This window comes from Talpa occidentalis, unplaced genomic scaffold, assembly GCF_014898055.3.
Source record: "Talpa occidentalis isolate TD23 unplaced genomic scaffold, MPIMG_talOcc4v2.1 talOcc4.2, whole genome shotgun sequence".
Taxonomy (NCBI): Eukaryota; Metazoa; Chordata; class Mammalia; order Eulipotyphla; family Talpidae; genus Talpa; species Talpa occidentalis.
Genome location: NW_023602073.1, coordinates 61,323,765 through 61,341,318, shown reverse-complemented (window position 1 = coordinate 61,341,318; position 17,554 = coordinate 61,323,765). Strand labels below are relative to the sequence as shown.

Here is a 17,554-nt window from a genome sequence, read left to right as displayed (position 1 = left end):
AAGGACTGATGACAAATATCTACCAAGAGCTGATGGGACTCAACAAAAACAAAGTAAATAACCCAGTCAAAAAATAGGCAGAAGACCTAAAAAGACACTTCTCCAAAGAGGAAATGCAAATGGCCAATGGGTTTATGAAAAAGTGATCAACTTCAAACTTCACTTGTAATCAGGGAAATGCAAATCAAAACCACAATGAGATACCACCTTACATCAGCTATAATGGCACATATTAAAAAAAAAAAAGCAGGAAACAACAAATGTTGGCGAGGATGTGGAGAAAAAGGAACTCTCCTACACTGCTGGTGGGAATGCAAACTGGTCCAACCACTATGGAAAGCTGTTTGGAGGTTCCTCAAACTACTAAAAGTGGAGCTTCCATATGATCCAGCAATTCCACTCCTAGGAATCTACCCAAAGGACACAATAACATTAACTCAAGAAGATACCAGCACCCCTATATTTATTGAAGCACTATTTGCAATAGGTAAGAAGATATGGAAACAACCCAAATACCCAAAAATAGATGACTAGATCAAGAAGATGTGGTATATATATACACAATGGAATACCATTCAGCAATCAAAAATATAAACTCATGCCATTTGCAGCAAAATGGATGGAGCTGGAAGGGATTATGCTCAGTGAAATAAGCCAGAAGGAAGAAGAAAAATATCAGGTGGTTTCACTTATAGGAGGAATGTAAGGGAACCAAATAAGGGACCAGGAAAAAATAATTATAATAAATTAAAAAAACAAAATTAACAGTCAATTATTAATCAGAGACACTCTGCAGGGGAGGGTGAGGGAGAGGGATCAAAACAGGGGAGGGAAGAGCACAAGAGACTGTGGTGATGGTTCACAGGTGAATTGGTGGTGGGAATTTTACAGGGACTACACCTGAGAGAAGAAAGCATGCATTGTACAAAAAGGAAGAATGATGTAAAATATAGATAAAATTAAATTAAATTTATAAAAAGAAAGAAATGAATTGAAGGTGACCCTACAATTGTCTGTGGTAAAGAACTTTCTTTGATTGTGGGTATAGTGCAGTGACATACACCTGAGGAAATGTGACCTTACCCCCCCCAATCATATACAGTGTTTAAAACCAACATTACCTTGATGATGATGATGTCGGTGGCCCTATCCATTATTAAAGATAAAATCCTGCCCCCCCTTAATTAATAATAGACAGAACTATTTAAGAGACTAGGGTCCTAGCAAAGGTTATGAGTGATAGGCTAAGGTAACTGAACTCAAAGATGATCCAATACAAAGGTGAAATATGCATTTGCTTTGCTGTGCCAGCAACACAATCCAGGGCATGAAAGCGCCCATCTCAGAAGCTATACGCACTTTTGCCTTGTTTCCCTTACTTTACTTAAATTTTTCTTAGCTTGCCACATGCTTCTGAGGCCAAGTCTTCCTCTGGCCAGTTGGAAACTAACAAGCAGTCTTGCTTTGTGTCTTTGACAGGTCGCCTGAAGGAAGAGATCACACAGCGGCACATGCAGCAAGTAGCTCTAGGTAGGTACAACGTGGAACCTGCAGGGAAAGAAAATTGAAGGTAACACCAGCTGATCTGGCTTCAGAAACCCACTCCCAGCTAAAAGATAATCCATCCCAAACCCTAGGAAGGGTAGGGAAGGTGAGGCTGGCTCACTGCAGCTTCCTTCAGATGCCCCTTCTCTCTGGGACAGTTTCCCCCAGATCTGTGCTGCTCCTGGTGGTCAGTGCCTGGCATCCCACCCTTCTAGCTACCTCATCCTCCTGATCTTTTCTACTCTGCACCCAGTCTAAATTTCCCCACTATGTCCCAGCTCCTCAGGTTCTACTCTCCTAGAGTCATTACTGACTGATCCTAGGAGCCTTGATGAAAACAGCTTCCCTTTGTTGAATCACTTCTCTACACCAGTTTGTATGCATTGTCCCCTTTCATTCTCACTACAGCCCTAAGAGGCAGGAGCATTTACCAGATAAAGGTGCTTCAGTGGCTTGGCCAAGGTTACTAGTAAGTGTTGAAACTAGGATGTGAATCCATTTCTCTGAGTGCAAACTTACTCTCAGCCTCACGCTATTTTCTGCCCTCAACAATGAGGGATGTATCTCAATGCATTAATAAACAAATGTAGTCAATGCATTAATAAACGAAAGCTTACGAGGAAGAAGTGGATTTAAAAGTGGACATCTGCAGAAAATGTCCCTTTTTGATATGTGACCCAAGGAAGTTACCTGGGAAGGGAGTGCAGCTACCAGAAAGGCTGGTGAAGCTGGCCCCCCGGGCAGGACCAGCTCACCCCCTCTCCAGCTAGCCTGGGACTAAGCACCTACAGGTCTTTGTCTAAAAGGAATTCATGTGAACAGCCCAAATGCCCAAAAATAGATGACTGGATCAAGAAGATGTGGTACATATACACCATGGAATATTACTCAGCATTCAAAAAAGATAAACACATGCAATTTGCAGCAACATGGATGGCACTGGAAGGGATCATGCTCAGCGAAATAAGCCAGAAAGAAAAAGAAAAATACCGGATGGTCTCACTCATAGCAGGAATCTAGAAAACTTAAATAAGGGACCAGGAAAATGAATAACTATAAGAAAGTGAAAATCAAAATCAACAAAAAACTATGAACCAGAGACACTTTTTGGGGAGTGGGGGGCGGAAGGGGAGGGATTGGGGTCAGAATGGGGGGTGTTGCAAATGTATGGGGAATATAAAAATAAAATTTATTATTTAAAAATAAAATAAAAATAAAATAATACTACCTCAAAAAAAAAATAAAAAATAAAAGGAATTCATGTGTACCAAACAAGGAGTTTGTAGTGGCAGGTTGGGACAGAGCAGGATCTCTATGATCCTATGCAGACAGGTAAAGGAGAGAGTCCTGGAGCCCTCAGTGGCTTTTTCGGGATTTTATTGAGTTTACCAGGTACACGGCAGGCAGGGGTGCTGGGGGGGGGAGGGGCAGGGGGGAGGGGCTGGGAGGCCCCTGGCAAATCTTCACTCTTTCTGTGTTCCCAGGCGTTCTCTCGTGGCCTCTGCTTCTCTGCTGGTGCTGCTCTCTCACTTGCTCTCCTTCTCGTCTGCTGTTCCCAGCACTGCTACTCTTGCTCTCTCCTGGTGCTTCTGCTGGCGTCCCCATGATGCCCTCCTTATAAGCCCAGTCTCAGCCCAGATGTACCCACCTATGTATGCCCACACCCCACTCCAGGTGCCCGCCATCAGGCATGCATTCAGGATCTCAGGGATCTATCATCAATCTTAATGGCGGGAGGGCAGAAAAGCCTGGCAATTATTTACCCTACAGGGTTCCTCTTGGAATGTCTGGCCCCTGAAATGATCTACAATTGGAGAAATTCAGCATCCAGAACCTGTGGGGGGAGGGAGGAAACCCCAACATCATGCAGATGACCCATTTGGCCTTCATAACTTCATTAGGAAGGTTGGCTAATGAGTTTCAGTAATAGTGATGGTCATATCAAATAACTGATTACATCAGAAACATAGAACAAGGGAACAAGAAACTGAGCTTCCTGCTGTTGGTCCTGGGATGGGAGGGTCAAGTAGACACCCCAGGCCTGCCTCCTGTTGCCAAGGATTTGGACAGGAGTCAGAACTCAGACTCTGCCCATTGCTTTCTCCATGCAAGGACCCAGGGCTACCCCAGAACTCTACCTTGTGAGGCAGGGCTTGAGCAGGGTGCATGGCCTCTGTTGGGAAGCTAAAGCTACAACAAGGTGACCTGCTGGCCATCCCTAAGGGCTATCTCTGGGCCCTGCAACACTGACCTCTTCAGCATTCACACTGCTAGCTGAGCAGAAATAATGATGTGGCAAATGCTACTTAATCACTCCAGAGGCCACTTTTATCTAGTGTCTGGGAAGACACTTCCGTGAGTTTCACAGCAAGAGGCACTCCATTCTCTGTACCCCAGTCCCTGATTCTCCTGGGTCTTTGGAAAACCCCTGCATCTCTTCAACCGCAAGCTGCTCCCTCATTCCTTTCCTTATCTCTCTGGGTGCCTTTTTCTCAATTACAGCAGGTGTCAGGTTCAGCAGGGCCCAGCTTTGCCTGAAGTAATCAGTAAACTTCAAACAGAAAGCACTTTGGCTGGAAGGCTAATTAAGAGCATTTGAAATACCTGTTTAATTTAAAAGCATACCATCCCAATTAGAGCAGTGTTAACATCTCCCAGCTGCCATGTTGAAATTAAAATGCCATGTTGCTGTCCAGACTCCTTGGGAGCTTGTCTGATGGAGATGTGGAACCCCCAGGGCCTGTGAGTCTCAGGTGACCGCGTTTCAGCAGGGAATCCTTCTCATAGAGAGAGACTTCTCAATAACTAATTGTTCATAGAACTGTTTCTGTCTTAATCCTCACCCTTCAGGCCAGTTTGGGGCCAAAGGCTGGGATCCATGGCTTCTCTAAGACTAAAAGCAATTCAATCCGTATATGGGTTTGCTGATGTTCTGAAATTGTCCATCAGAACAAAGCAGCAACTGCATCTGCTTCTATTTCTTTAGTTTTATTTCTCTCATATTCTTGAGCTTCCCACTTTCTGCTCCATGTCCTTGGTCTGTCTCTCCACTTTCCCCTCACCCTCCACTTTAAGGATTCTCTTTGCCATTGTTTCCTCTGCATTCATGTTTCTAAGTTTCCATGAAGGTGTAGGTAGGATTGCTTGTTTATCCTGAGGGGAAGAGGTCATGGGCAAATTGGAGCAAGAGAGGTTTTGTCATGTATTTTACATAATGATATGCCTCTGTGTGTACTTAGACTAGATGTGTGCCCAAGAATATTTGTATAATGCCAATCCTGTGTCCCCAAAGAGCAAAGATTCATTCAGTGGTGATATGAGAGGTACCAGGTGCAAGAAATTGTAGACTGATGAAGGAAATGATTTCCAGTCAGGTACTCGAGCTAGCTTGGCCCATCCAAAGGGCAGTAAAGATCTTAGGAATTTGGAGAGCCATGGTTAAATGCAACTGTTATTAAAAAATAAGTTATAGGGCCTCCCTTGTGGCACAGGCGGTTGAGCACCGCACTGTGAAGCTGTCTCTGCAGTGCAGGTTTGATCCTGGCCGGCCGGCCAGCGAGAATCCCACATGGCGAAGCAGACTTCTCCTGTCTCGCCTGCTGCTCCCCTCAGCAGTGTATTTCAGTAGATTCACCTGTTCTGCTCCCCACTCTGTCTCTGGTGTATCATCTCATCCCCCAGCACCTCTCACCTACACCCTAGTTCTTGTATGCATGAATAAATAAAACAAATCATTTAAAAAATTGAATTATAGAATTTTACAATTAAATAAATTGTATTTTAAAACAAAGCTAACATAATACTCAATGTGTCACTTCCTAATTAATTTACTAGGTTTTACTATTAAGTGTGCTGTGGAGATTATTTACATCAAGAGTGTATGCCATGACATTACCATTTAGTGGCAAGCTACTCTTCCCAGTTCCACCTGCAGTGGCATCACACTGGCAATTGCAAATCAGTCACGGTGGGAGTTTTGACACCCAAGAAGTGGACAAGTGTTGCAAATTGGGGCTTTCCCCCAGAAAGCTGGTTATTAAACATTTACCTGACACCACAGTAGAGAGGCCAGTTTTGTCCACGTGGGGGCACTCTTCTGAAGACTTCCACTCTCCTTCCTGGCTGAAAGCCAGATGAGGGTTCTCTCATGGCTTACTGTGCAAGGAACCCTGATCCCTTGGAAAGTCAGTAGAAAGGGAAACCAGTGGAGACAGAAGTGGGGTAGGGGAGGCACTGACCCAAGAGAACCCCTTAATGTGGCCACCAAAGCCAGGGGCCAGGATCTTACAAGAGAAGCATGAATGTGAGCAGTTCTGGGAACTTCATCAACAAGCAACAGGCACCGGTGGAGTAGGACGTGCTCTCACACAGTTTCAGAAACGATAATACACTGTTGTTTTATTTCAGGCTATGTACATTTCATAATTGTTTATTTTGTTCATTCCAAGTCCTGTGACAAAATGGCTATCCTGTAGATTAGGAGGGATGCCGAATTACCAAATGTTAACAAAACTTAAATCCTCAAGAAAGACCTCATTACCCAAAGATTGTTGAGTGTTTGGCCTACATACAATGTCAGCTCATAAAATTTATTTTTTTAATGAAGAGAATTGTAATGGTTTTATTTTTTTAATTTTTTAATGAAGTACCATTGTTTTACATCCTTGTTAATATTTTGACAGTATAGATTTCTCCCAGGATTCAGCGTCCATTTATGATGGAAACCTTGGAAAACTGGGTTAAATGGAACATAGCTGAACCAGCCCTTGAAAGCTGACCATGAAACAGTGTTAGCTTTACATTAAGCATCATTTGAAAATGATACTAATTGAGCTAGATTCATAGTAGAGAGGGCTTTGCTGAATTCAGTTGTGTGGTTTTTCCACTTTAATGTACTTTATACCTAAATGGTAATGTCAATAATGCAGATGAGAATAATGAGCAACCATTTCTTAGTCCTGTATCATATACAGACCATAAGTCTATATTCTTTATGCATATTTTCTTCTTTAATACTCATAAAATCTCCATTAGGTAAATACTACTACCCTTGGTTCACAGTTTAGGCTCCAATTGCTAAGTTGACTTGCCTAACTTTGCTCAGCTGAGACTGAAAACCAGACAGCCTGGCTCCAGATCCCATGCTCTAACCACCACACTACACCGCCCCCCGGTCTGTGCTGGCGTCATGGAGTCCACAGAGGGCCAGACAGCCCATGCCTGACTTCAAAGAGGCCCACGCTAGCCAGCCCAAGGGGGCATGCACATAAACAGATAAGGCTTTATCTGATTTCAGAATTAGACACATAGATCTTTCCATTCGCTGGCTTCCCACTGTCACCCCAACCCAGTTCGACCCTGACCTCTTCCTTGAAGCCTTTGGTGACTCTTCTCTCCTAGACGGCTTTGCCCTCTAGCCTTATGCATGTCTGTTAGAGTACCGACCTTGTTTTGTGATCACTTATTTCCATAGTTATTCTCCACACTAAAATGTGAGCTTCTAGAAAGCTGGGTGCAGTCGGATTCATCTCTGTGCCCCTAGCAGCAGCACAAGCAATAAATAGGCCAAATCAATGCTTCCCCAGATGACTTGCACACTCACACATCTTGTGAAAGCATAATGAGATATTTGAACATAAAATAAAATAAGTCCATTTAAAAGAAGTGGAGGGAATAAGTGTTTTGGGCCCCGCAGCTGAGCAGATTACGGCACACCGGCCATAAATTTGACTCTTATCTAGCCACAAAGCAGAAAGAGAAGCAAGCAGAGTTATATAGTTTTCATTTTCTGACAACAGGAAGCATATTCACTAATTTATCTGCAGAAATGGAATTTCTTCCTGGAACTAAACACAAACCAGAATTTATTGTGTGGACCCTTGTATAAAGGACACTGAGTGACATCGTGAGCGATGTCTTCAACTGCAGTTTTACAAAAGATACCGAAATGTTGTTCAACCAGATGGTTCTTATATCGACCCTCTATAAAAGCAAGAGGCCTGACATTAAAGCATAACTCACTGGAAGCGTTTATGTGAGTGGCCAAGATAATATGCTCCAGGTACTCTGCTTCCCGATGGTCACACAGAGCAGGAATAAAACCCGGAGAAACTAGCCCCGGGATGTGGGCTCTGGCCTCTCTCTTAAGTGTCTCTTCTGAGCAATATTTGATCAGGTACTGGCTCTTGTTCAGCTCACAGTCAAAACTACCGGTGCCTGTGATTAAAATTTGAAAGTTACATGGCACTACTAAGCAGCACATTAAATGTGTCAGGTGAGAGGGACAGGCATCAGAGCTCTGAGAACTTACCAGAGGATGTGGCCCTGGGCTGAACCTTGAAGAGTAGAAAGATCCAGAACCTCAGAGGAGAGGGGGCTGAGTTGTGTGGTGTGTGATGTGTGATGCGTGATGTGTGTTGTGTGTGTATGTGTGTGGTATGTGTTCTTGTGAAGACAGGGAGAACAACCCTTGCTGGGAGTTGATTGGATGCAGTGGAGAGGAAAGCTAGAATGGTGAGTGAGGCCAGTTTATTGAGACCCTTGAGTCTGGGCTTGTATCTTACAGTCAAGTCGCTGAACCTTTTTGAGCCAGGAAGGCTTGGTTAAAGAGACCTTTTAGAAAAAAGAAAGCTCCAGCCACTAACTCAAGCTCCTCAGCATTTACTGACTGACTGATGAGTAAATAATCTGTGTGGCCCAGACCACCCCACCCCAAGCCTTCGCCTTGCACACTTAAGGCCTGTTCCTCAGGGGACACACGCTTCCGGCCCAAGCTGGAGGGACCTCCAGCACAAACTGCCTCTGAGTAAAGCTACTGTGGACCTTGCCCAGTGAGCCCTGAGGCTGCCCCAGCAGTCCCAGGTCATGCAGACCTGGCCTGGCCCCGCAGGGGAGGTGATGATTGTTCTGCCGTGGACAGGGGTGGGAGGACACTGTTCTAGAGAAGCTCACAGATATGCCAGCACAGACATTCCACATTGGAAGACACCACAGCTTTCTCTGCATTTATCCCTTGACCCAACTTCTGTGAAAACATCACCTACTGGAACATTCCATCTGCTCCACATTTAGGCTCATTTCATATACTGTGACAGAAGATAGCAATAGTCATAATGATTCTTAATAAAAATAATCCACAAACCTGACATTGGCAGGTTCCATACAGTACCTGAGATTCCCTATAAACACTAGCCTTTGAATACTTAGTCCTCTTCCCCTATCCCTCACCCCCTCTTCCACCCCAGGAACAAAGAGCCCATGAACAAAAGCAGCCCCCAAGAACAGTCCAATGTGGCTCAGGGTCACGTGGGATGCCTGGGTTGCAGCTGGGTGGTAAGTACTATCTGACTCTGAAAATTGGGCAGCAACAGCTCGCAGTCCCCAGCCTGGCCCTGAAGCAGGGTGGGAGAGGCACTGAAGCTGAAGGCTTCCTCTTTTACCGCATTGTTCCAGGGCAGAGGCCTCTAAGGGGCTCTTTTTCCCTAAACAGAATTCCTGCAGTGACCTCTTGTGGCATCCCTGCTGCTCTCCAAAGAAAGACCTCTGCTGTCACTGCTTGCTTCCATTTGTATAAAATTGTTTAAGACTAAGTTTTGAAATGCTTTTTAGAATTCTGCACCTGGGGACAACAAATTTGAGAGAAAGCAAAGAGCCAGACTGTCATCCATTTATTCACCAGACCTCCCTGAGCCCCCATTACAAGCCTGACGGCTTGTGAGATCAAGAATTCCAGGGTCTCTCTCCCTGATTGAGAGAGAACAGGAGGGGCCTCTTGTCTTCATCTAGCCCCGTGGTTTCCTAACTGGACTTTGTGGAACCTGGGTTTTCTGTACAGGACCCTGAGGTGAAGGCAAAAGGAGCCAAGTGTCAGGACCCACAATTTTCATTCATCCCAGTTCAACCAAAGCAACTTCCATTTCTTTTTCTGCCATTAAGCTTTATTTGAAGAGACTTATACAGCTTTTCACCCATGTCCCTCCCTTCGGAGCTTGTGGCTCTGTTTAAGGCGTTTCCACAGAGTTTATCAGTTTCCTCTGGGCTCACATGGAACTTAGCATAGTGCCTAAAACTTAGCATATTGCCATATTAAATGTGTCAGGTGAGAGGGACAGGCATCAGAGCTCTGGGAACTTACCAGAGGGCGTAGGCCTGGGCTGAATCTTGAAGAGTAGAAAGATCCAGAACCTCAGAGGAGAGGGGGCTGAGTTGTGTGGTGTGTGATGTGTGGTGTGTGATGTGTGTTATGTGTGTATGTGTGTGGTATGTGTTCTTGTGAAGACAGGGAGAACAACCCTTGCTGGGAGTTGATTGGATGCAGTGGAGAGGAAAGCTAGAATGGTGAGTGAGGCCAGTTTCTAGAACTTACCATACTGTACAGTAACTGTTTAGTCTCTCAAACTTCTTCTTCAGTGGACAAGAATGTCTTTATTTTGCCAACACCAGCACAGTGATCGGCACACAATAGGTCCTCCATAAATATTTGTTAAATGATCAGAGATATCTAAAGGATAAAATTTTTGTACCATCTGGGGGACTCTACCTAAGTTCCAACATCCATAAAAGAAGGAGGTTGGATCAAATGATTTCTTTTGCCCAGCAAGTCCCCAAGGTTGAGGAGCTTGATGAGATGATATTTGCTGATCATTTGTATGAGTAAACAAATGAATCTAACACTCCTTTTCACTCCGCTGCATGATTTTACCTGTCTGTGAATGGAGATTTCCTTAAGAGATGCGGGAAACAAAACCTTGGTGAAGAGATGTGTGAGGACTTGAATGGACTGGGGATGTGTTTATCCTCTCAGAAATGAATGGTCAAAATGCTGACCCCTTGGAGTAAGGAAGATTGCAAAGGAAGCAGCTTCCCAGAGGCTGAGAGAGCCTCATGGTTGATTCCAAACAGACTCAGGTGGCTCTGTAAGACCAGTGAAGATTTATTTATTTATGCATACAAGAACTGGGGTATAGGCCAGAGGTGCCGAGGGTGGGAGGGTGGCGAGAGGATTCACAAGAGACAAAGTGGGGAGCAGAACAGGCAGATCCACTGAAATATACTGCTGAGGGGAGCAGCGAGCAAGACAGGAGAGGTCTGCTGCGCCATGTGGGTCACCTCCCTGGCCAGGGATCAAACTCATGCTGCAGTGGCTGACGATAGCTTGATAATGCTGTGTGTTTAACCCCTGCACCACCAGGGAGACCCAACTGAGTCAATTCTAATCCATGGTTGTTTGTGAATATAGGGCCAACTTTAGTGACACAAGGTCCTTGGCCAAATTTCCAGGCTCAAGATGGGGGCTACGAGAGAGAAAGTTCCCATCCCATTTCCCTGCCTTCTTCCCAGTTGCCAAAGCTCCAGACCCTTGGGTAGTTCTAGACTCTCTTGCCAGTCATTTGGGAGAACAGAAGGCTCTGGGCATTGGTCCTGGTGTCAGTCTTGAGCTGTGGTTTAGTAAATACTGTACTGTGGTTTAATAAATTGAGTGCCTGCCTTGGACTCTGAAGAGTCCTGCGTGAACCGTGCCTCTACCATTTGATACTCATGTGACTTTGATCCATTAATCTTCATGAATTTCCCTTGTCCTTAAGGGGAGGCCATCTACACTCCAGGGCTGGTCTGAGTGTTTTGCGAGGTGGATTTGTGGTGCATCAAAGATAGCTATACGCTCAGTGAATCATCATGGACTCTGACGCTCGGAGCTAGGAACCATACAATCCAAATGCTCATGTGACGGGCATGGCCACCAGCCACAGAGTCCACCAGAGCTCTGGCTACCACACCAACTGGCATCACTGATGGTGGTCACCATGGTCCCACAACCACCACACCTCTCTGCCCGTATTGCTCACAGGCACTATTAATTACTCTTCCATGCAAAAATGGAAGGGGCTGTCTATTGCTGTGAGCACTTGACCACTGATCTACCAGTTGCCAGATCCATTTTTTCCATCATGCAAATGTGCAGAAACCATGTGTGCTACTTGGAATGAATTAGGCATTTGACCAATGTCTTAGTCAGTTGGAGCTGAGATGGCAATGTACCATAGATGAGGTGGTTGACAAAAAACAGAAATGTATTTCTCATAGTACTGGAGGCTAGAAGTCCAAGATCAGGGTGCCAATGTGGCTGCATCCTAATGAGAGCCCTCTTCTGGGTTGCAGAGTACCCACTTCCTCATTGCTCTTGAATGGTAGAAAAGGAGTGGGCTAGCATTCCATCTGGTATCCTCTTATGAGGGCACTAACCCCATTCAAGGAGGGCTCCACCCTCATGACCTCATCAGCTCCCAAAGGCCCCAATTCCAAAATGCCATCACATTGGGTATCAATATATGAATTTGGGGCAGACACAAACATTTAGGAACAACTCAACATCTAGAAAACAACATTCTAGCCCCTTGACTTCATCTGGTGCTAGATGAATTATGGCTGCCCCTCCCGCTGGCCTCTCTTCCCTTACACATGTGAAAATCATCCTTTGTGCTTGGCAAGCCTCAGTCAGGAAAGGTCTTGGTGTTTCCTGGGAATGAGTCTGTTGTGTGTGTGATGGAGCTGCATAAGACCTTTCCATTTTCCCAAAGGAGGTAGCTGATGAGTTTGGGGAAGACTTTCTAGTTGGAAACCAGGGTTGTCAGGGCTCAGATATAAATCATGATTTCTGTGTTTTCTAAACAACCAACAAAGAGTTTGATATGGCATTTTGAAAATACTGATGTTTGTTTGGGAAACAGTGAGGGAGCTGCTGTGAGGACCCAGGGGTCCACCCCAGGAAGAGATGTGTAGGAGGACTTCAGGGCAGAGCTGTGGGCAGCTGATACCTAGGAGCAGAGCAGAGCAGTTCCTATTTAAAATCTAAAAAAGGAAAAAAATTTAAAGGAAAAAAGAACAAGGAGAGGTAGAATGTATAGTAAAATCTATGGGGAGAGCCTCCCTGGAGGCGCAGGAGGGACAGCTTTGTACATTTTATTGTGACGATCACATAAATGCAGAAAGTTGTATAGCATAAGGACATACTTGCACAGGTGTACAGTCCAACATACATTTTCAAAGACAACACCTGTGCACCTCCTCTTAGGTCAAAAAATAGCCAAGTGCTGTCTTAGGGACATTGCCGAGGTAGTATGGGGCTATAAGGTCAGGAAGGGAAGGCTCTGGAACACCTTCAGGGCTTTGTGACCTTGGAGAGGGCTCTGGGAGGCTTCCTCCAACTCTGGAATGTTCTAGTTTAAAAGCAATAACAAAACTGGAAGCAGCCCTGGCAAACTATTTAGAATTTTTTTAAATATGGAGGTGGCACAGGCGTGTTATTTATATCGCTCTTGGAACTTCCCTTGTGTTTGAAATGATTCACCATAATTTCCAGAACTCTACCAAGGACAAGATTGCAAAGGTTCAGAGATCAAACACAAATTACTGTTTTGTGGGATTGTTGAGATAGAAGCAGAAGAAAAAGCAAATCCCAAGTCAATGCTAATTAATCTGAATTTTCCTCACTCCCCTTTATGTCAGGATCATTTTACTTAAAGATGAAAACAGAAAATGTGCCACTTCTGAATTTCCTCCCCAGGTGCATTGTATTTTCTAGCAGAGACTTAATAGAGAAGGAAGGACTGTACAGTGTGTTGAACAAGACCTCAAAAGTGCTCCTGAAGGCTACTTTTGTGTTGTTCTTTAACTCCTCACCCTAGGGGGAGTTCTTCCTCTGCATGGAAATTGGCAACAGGGTAACTCAATTAGTCATCTGTTGTTACTTACAAATAAAACAGCTTTTTGCATTGTAACAACAGTCTTAATCATTCAGATTTCACTCAAAGATGACTTCTCTCCTTTTCCCCTGCTAAGACCAACCGCCAGGAGGCAAGGGAAAGCTCCTGTCCTCTTCAAAACTCACTTCCTCCCTCAGCTGGCCAAGCTCAGTTTCCCCAAGGAGTTGGAGAGAGGCAGAAGGAAGGAAAGGTGGTTGGTAGCGATCTCCTTGACTGGCACTGTGCTAACATGACTTTACTCTCCAGGCCAGGCAGATGTTCAGAGCTGACTCTCCCACATTTGAGGTACTTCTTTGGTCTCTAGAAGCTTCTCACCAGCAGGTCCTAGGCCAGAGGGGATGCACCTTACTTGGAAAGTTGCTTACCCACTTTGTGCCTGTGTGGTCAGTGTCCAAGCGGGAAGCAGATGACAGTACTCAAATTATATATTTTGAGTAGAGTTGAAAGAAGGCCTATTGCCAAAGGCAGGAGTCAAGTGTAGGGAAATCACAAGGGAGACCACAGCACCCTACAGATAGTAACCACAGCAAGGCAGGAAGCATCACTGCCCGTAGGCCTGAAGGCATGAGAGGAGTGAGTAGGTGCTGGAACTTAAAGACAAAAAGAGCTATGCAGAAAGGGTCTGGTCACCTGGCAGGAGCTGTAAACTTTGACCAAGCAAAGGAATAGCCTTTGACCTTTGACCCTGCAAGGCTGTCTGGGCGAAGACAACACATACACACTACACACTCACATTCACACACCACATATGCATACACACAGATTCCTGAAGATTCTTCTCAAGATTTCTGAGTGGTTTCCTTCAGTTCCCTCTCACTACTCTTGAGGAAGGGTCAAGGACCTCTACACACATCATCCCCAGTGAAGAGGGGGAGGTGGCCCTCAGGCAGACTGCTAGCGCCCTGTAAGGAAAGTCTCTTCAAAAATCTCTCTTGGCCTCTCTAACACTGACGTGGGTGTTGTGGTTGTCTAGTGGGCTCCTGCCATCTCGCTTTGAAAATGTGCCTGTTCTACTGTGTGGTCTGTCTCAAAAACCGCTTTTGACTCATTAAATATAAAACAAATTTTTGTGACATGAACAGATTGGTTTACAAATTGGCTAGGAGCAGATATGTTTTTCAGTAGTGGAGGGAACCAGTTTTATTAAGGATCCTCAACTCAATTTCTCAAGTTGTGAAATTTCTCTCATAAGCCAGTTAAGAGAATCAACCAAACCCACTAACTGTCATCACTGGAGGTTTTTATAGGAGGAAGGCCCATGCTCCCTCTTCTAGGCTCATATAGACCCAGATGAGCCGGTTCATCGTGATAAAGGCTCGGCAATGCCAACTTTCCTGCTAATGTCTCCCTGAAAAGCCACTGAAACCGGGGCATGTGCTCACCACTTGTCAGTGAGGCTGAGGTGACAGCGGGAAGAATTGCTGAGGGACTCAGGCTTTGAGAGAAACCCTGAGTTCAGAGAAAAGCGCACACTCCTGACTGAGGAGGAAGAAGCCACATTGGCTGGAGAGCAGGTCGGAGCCACCTCTGGACAGACCTGCCCCTGGAGGGGTGAGGTGGGAGGGAGAGGTACTGGGATCCTCAGAAAGGGGGTCACCAGGCTCTGAGTGGTTGCATCCTGAGAAAGGCTAGCTGGAAAACAAAAACCGGATCTGGGGGTTCCAGGAGGAAATATGGAGAGAGAGAAGAAAGATGGAGCTTCCATTTGAACAGAACTGGCTGTGGACAGGAACCTGTGCCAAGTTGAAGGAAGAATGTGGCTAGGTATAGCTCCCCACATACGCAGTATGCCCCAAGGGGATTATCTTATATTACCTGCAAGCCTACACGGACTCTGTGACCCTCTGTGTTGTCTGTGTCCTCCACAAGGATCACTGTGGGTAGAAGAAACAGGTGCCAGAGAAGAGAGGCAGCTATCCCTGGGTGTGATTCAGAGAGGCCAGAGTCAAAGAGGGAGATCACTTTGGCAGGAAGAGACAGCCGGCCACCTCCTTTTAGGGCCAGGGTGTGTGTCTTGCTCTAGACAGGCTTATGAAGGATTCTGGTTATACTAAAGCTTAGCCATCTCTGTACTTAAGTATAGGAGGAAAGACAGAGACCTTGTGGGCCTGTAGCTGTAGGTGTGAAGGCATCCAAGAAATATCAGTCCCAGCCATGCGTCTGCAGGGTATTCATCCACCCCTTTAGCCTGAGTTTGCCACGGGCATCTGAAGTGTCACATAGAAGCAAGACCGAGACGGATGGCGGCGCTGAGTGCCCATCAGCGTGCGATTACTCCAGCTAACAATAAATTTGAGCCATTAAACAGGAAATGATCTGATTGGTGAAGCCAGAATCTTTGCCTCTGAGCTGCTGACCATTCTGGTAATTAAGCTACTGACTCCATCAATCTCCAGATGAATAGACACTTTGATTTCTCCAACAAGGCAAGGCTGAGTGATCTACAGTTCTGGGAGACAGTTCCACCCCAAGGAGACCCAGAACGGGTGTTCAGCAAGTGAATCATTTGTTGGATAGCTGAGGTGACCAGCTGGAATGCCTGCCTGGCTCTGATGCCTTGTCCGTGTTGACAGAGACACACAGCTTCTCCCACATGGGGCACTGGCCACGTGATGTCCTAGGCCCTGTGGCCTCTGCTCTATGACAGAAGCACAGGCCCCTTTCAGCTTCAGTACCTGGTTAGAAATTTCACTGTTGCTTTTCTTAGGACTCCAAGCACACAGTCAGGCAGGCTGACACTGGGTATTGCGGAGCTGAACTGGGAGAGGGCAGATCCCAGTGGATAGCAACAGCTCAACCCAGCAGGGCAGCTGCAAATGCCAGGTTGTTGGCCATGGTTCCAACCAGTGAAAGGCGGTCTTCACAAGCTGGTGAGGAACCTTCCAGTACTGGGGTCTCTGTCTTGGCCCCAGCCCCGGATCTGAAAGGCGTTCAGAGAAAAGAGCATCACCTTCAAGTACCAAGGACAAGTCGATACTGACTTCAATAATCTGCCTTGTGGCTTCCTTCATCTTTGGTATCATTTACAGCAGAGAAAGCGCCAGCTTTGAAGTCAGACAGTGCTGAGTGCTAACCCCTGCTTTCCTTACTAGCTGTACAATTCTGCCAGAACTTTCTCCCCATCTGCAGAGTGGTTGTGATGATTATGTAAGATAGACACATGAAGTACTGGCCCCTGGACCTGCCATGTGGGAGATATCATTATTCAAATTTTATACACCACCTACCCCCAGCTCCAGCCAGACAGCAAGTGTGTCTTCCTTGATGCAAACCTCTTAGCCCCCACAGTGTCCTTGCTCTGGCTCCCAAAGTTCTGAAAGGCAGTGGGCACACTAGCTCCTACCCCATCCCATGTAAAACCCTGCAGGCCCTGCAGTGTCCATACCTCCTCCGAGTATTTGCATCAAGGCTGGAGTCAAGGGCCTCCCCTGGTGGCGCAGCGGTTGCGAGCTGGGCTGCGAAGCTGCCCGCAGCCTCTGCAGCGCCAGTCGATCCCCAGCCACTGGCAAGGGTCCCACAAGGTGCACAGACCTCTCCTGCCACCCGCTGCTCCCCTCAGCAGTGTACTTCGGTCCTTCTGCCTGTTCTGTTCCCTGCTCTGGCTCTGGTGAATTCTCTCGCCCTCCCACGCTTCGGGCTATACCCAGTGCTTGAATAAATAAATCCTTAAAAAAAAAAAAATTCCTTTAAAAAAAAAAAAGACTGGAGTCAAAATCTTTTTTTTTAAAGATTTTTTTATTTATGCATACAAGAACTGGGGTACAGGCCAGAGATGTGGGGGGATGAAAGGATTCACCAGAGACAGAGTGGGGAATAGAACAGGCAGATTGACCAAAATACACTGCTGAGGGGAGCAGTGGATGAGTTAGGAGAGGTCTGCTGTGCCATGTGGGTAGCTCCCTGGCTGGGGATTGAACTCATACTTCAGTGGCTGCAGATAGTTTCATAGGTTGCATCCTAACCCCTTGCGCCACCAGGGAAGCCCTCTATGGTCAAAATCTTAAGTGGTGAGTGTTTCTCAACAAGAGGTGAGTGTCAGAATCACCAGGGAACCTACCAGCAAATCCTAACTCAGTGGGTCTGGAGGAGGGACCAGCTGTCTCTGTGTTTTCATAAGTTCCTTAAGTGAGTCTCACGTGCACCCCCATTTAAGAGCAAATGAGCCAAAGAAACGAGACATTTCAGGCATTGAATAACTGTGTAGGAGGGATTTTGGGGGTGGCAGTAGGGGGGTGTTATATGTGTGT

The 17,554-nt window shown here is 45.9% G+C and overlaps 1 protein-coding gene across 2 annotated transcripts in view; it reads left to right on the top strand.

Moving 5' to 3' along the window:
- The window catches only part of KIF6 (kinesin family member 6), a 436,358-nt gene that overhangs the window by 394,068 nt on the left and 24,736 nt on the right, over positions 1-17,554 (top strand). For both annotated transcript variants that reach the window (XM_037519645.2, XM_054698762.1), the window contains one exon: positions 1,480-1,530. In XM_037519645.2, the coding sequence (XP_037375542.2) occupies positions 1,480-1,530 (51 nt within the window). The remainder of the gene's footprint in view (positions 1-1,479; positions 1,531-17,554) is intronic.